Source organism: Rhagoletis pomonella, unplaced genomic scaffold (genome assembly GCF_013731165.1).
Source record: "Rhagoletis pomonella isolate Grant_MI unplaced genomic scaffold, Rhpom_1.0 Rhpom_scaffold_13130, whole genome shotgun sequence".
NCBI classification, from domain to species: domain Eukaryota; kingdom Metazoa; phylum Arthropoda; class Insecta; order Diptera; family Tephritidae; genus Rhagoletis; species Rhagoletis pomonella.
The window spans coordinates 2940-4380 of NW_023471657.1; the positions used below are offsets into that span (position 1 = coordinate 2940).

Here is a 1441-nt window from a genome sequence, read left to right on the forward strand (position 1 = left end):
AATTCTTTTAATAAGACCTAGATGAACACAAGTTTCCAACCCTAAAATTGGAGTCGAATTTATTTCATTTTTGACTATGAAAAACTTTATGTGCTGGATTTTATTTTTTATATTACATTCCAGGATCACATATCCTAAATTTTCAATTCTTGTACCGTTGTATGCTACTAAACTTTCACAGCTTTTTCGAATTTCAACAAATTTTAATTCTTTTAGATAGTTCATCGGCAAAATATTAACCATGGCTCCAGTATCTAATTTAAATACAATGATTTTGTTTTGAATTTTAATGTTTTCATTCCAAATTTTTGAATTATTTACACTTTTAATTGTATCTAAATATAAATAAGTTTCATTTTCATTCTTATTTTCTAGTTTTATTTCCTTGACCGATTTCTTTTTGCATACGCTCGCGAAATGATTTGTTCCTCTACAGTTGTTACAAAACTTCCCAAAGGCTGGGCATTTACCTCTTAAATGTGTTCTACCGCAAAACTTACAGTTAATGTTTCCCTTTTTACATTCTTTATGGTGATTTGGTTCACTTCTTTGCGCTTCAGTGCCACCCTTGCCCGGATTCTTTCGTACCAAATCTACCACCTCACTACTGCCTTGCATACGTGCTACCTGTTGATTTGAAAGCTCCGCTGAACGTGCTAAATCTACCGCCATCTCCATTGTTAACTCATGTGTATCCAGCAATTTCTTCTGCAATCTCTTGTCATTTGTACCTAATACAATACGGTCACGAACCATTCGATCCTCATTGTCGAAACCACACCTTCGTACTATTCTTTTCAAATCCATTAAAAAGTTGTCAAATGGCTCGCCAAGTGTTTGGCTGCGATTATGAAATACAAAACTTTCATAAACTTCGTTCCTTTTTGGCTTACAAAAATTTTCGAATGCTTTTGTAACCTCAGCATATTTTTTCCTTTGCTCATCATCAAGATTGAATGTATTAAAAATTTCGATTGCATCTGTGCCAATCGCGTTTAAGAAGATAGCTACTTTTACTGGTTCCGGCTTCTTATCTAACTCGATAGCCACCGCAAATATTTTAAAATTTTGCCAGAAAATTCTCCAATTTTCGGCTAGGTTTCCACTTAATTTAAGCTCATCAACTTTTCTTACGTAATCCATGCTTTTTATGTAGACGTATCGGATCTGTTTGGGTGGCCTTCCACGTGGTTTGACACTCAATATGCGAACACTTGTACTGAGTTTAGCTCTTCCCATTTAATTTGGTTCATTTTAAGAATTTAAGAGCCATTTACTTAAAGATTTTCGCTATAAAATCTTTTTCTTTGTACGCGTAATTTTATTTAATATAAATATTTCTAATTTGTTACCGCGTGGGTTTTCTTACAAATTAATTTTCACCGGCTGCGCCATGTAATAAAACTACCAGTGCTCTTGTCTGTGGTCATTTACTGACTGC

At 34.0% G+C, this 1441-nt stretch overlaps 1 protein-coding gene across 1 annotated transcript; it reads right to left on the reverse strand.

Annotated features, from left to right (window-relative positions):
- Positions 1-321: 321 nt before the first annotated feature.
- LOC118756939 lies at positions 322-1417 on the reverse strand (the record flags this gene model as incomplete). The annotated part of the gene is given in 1 exon segment (XM_036491671.1): positions 322-1417. A coding segment is annotated over 1 exon segment (918 nt), but the record flags the coding sequence as incomplete, so codon positions are not given.
- Between the last annotated feature and the right edge of the window lie 24 nt (positions 1418-1441).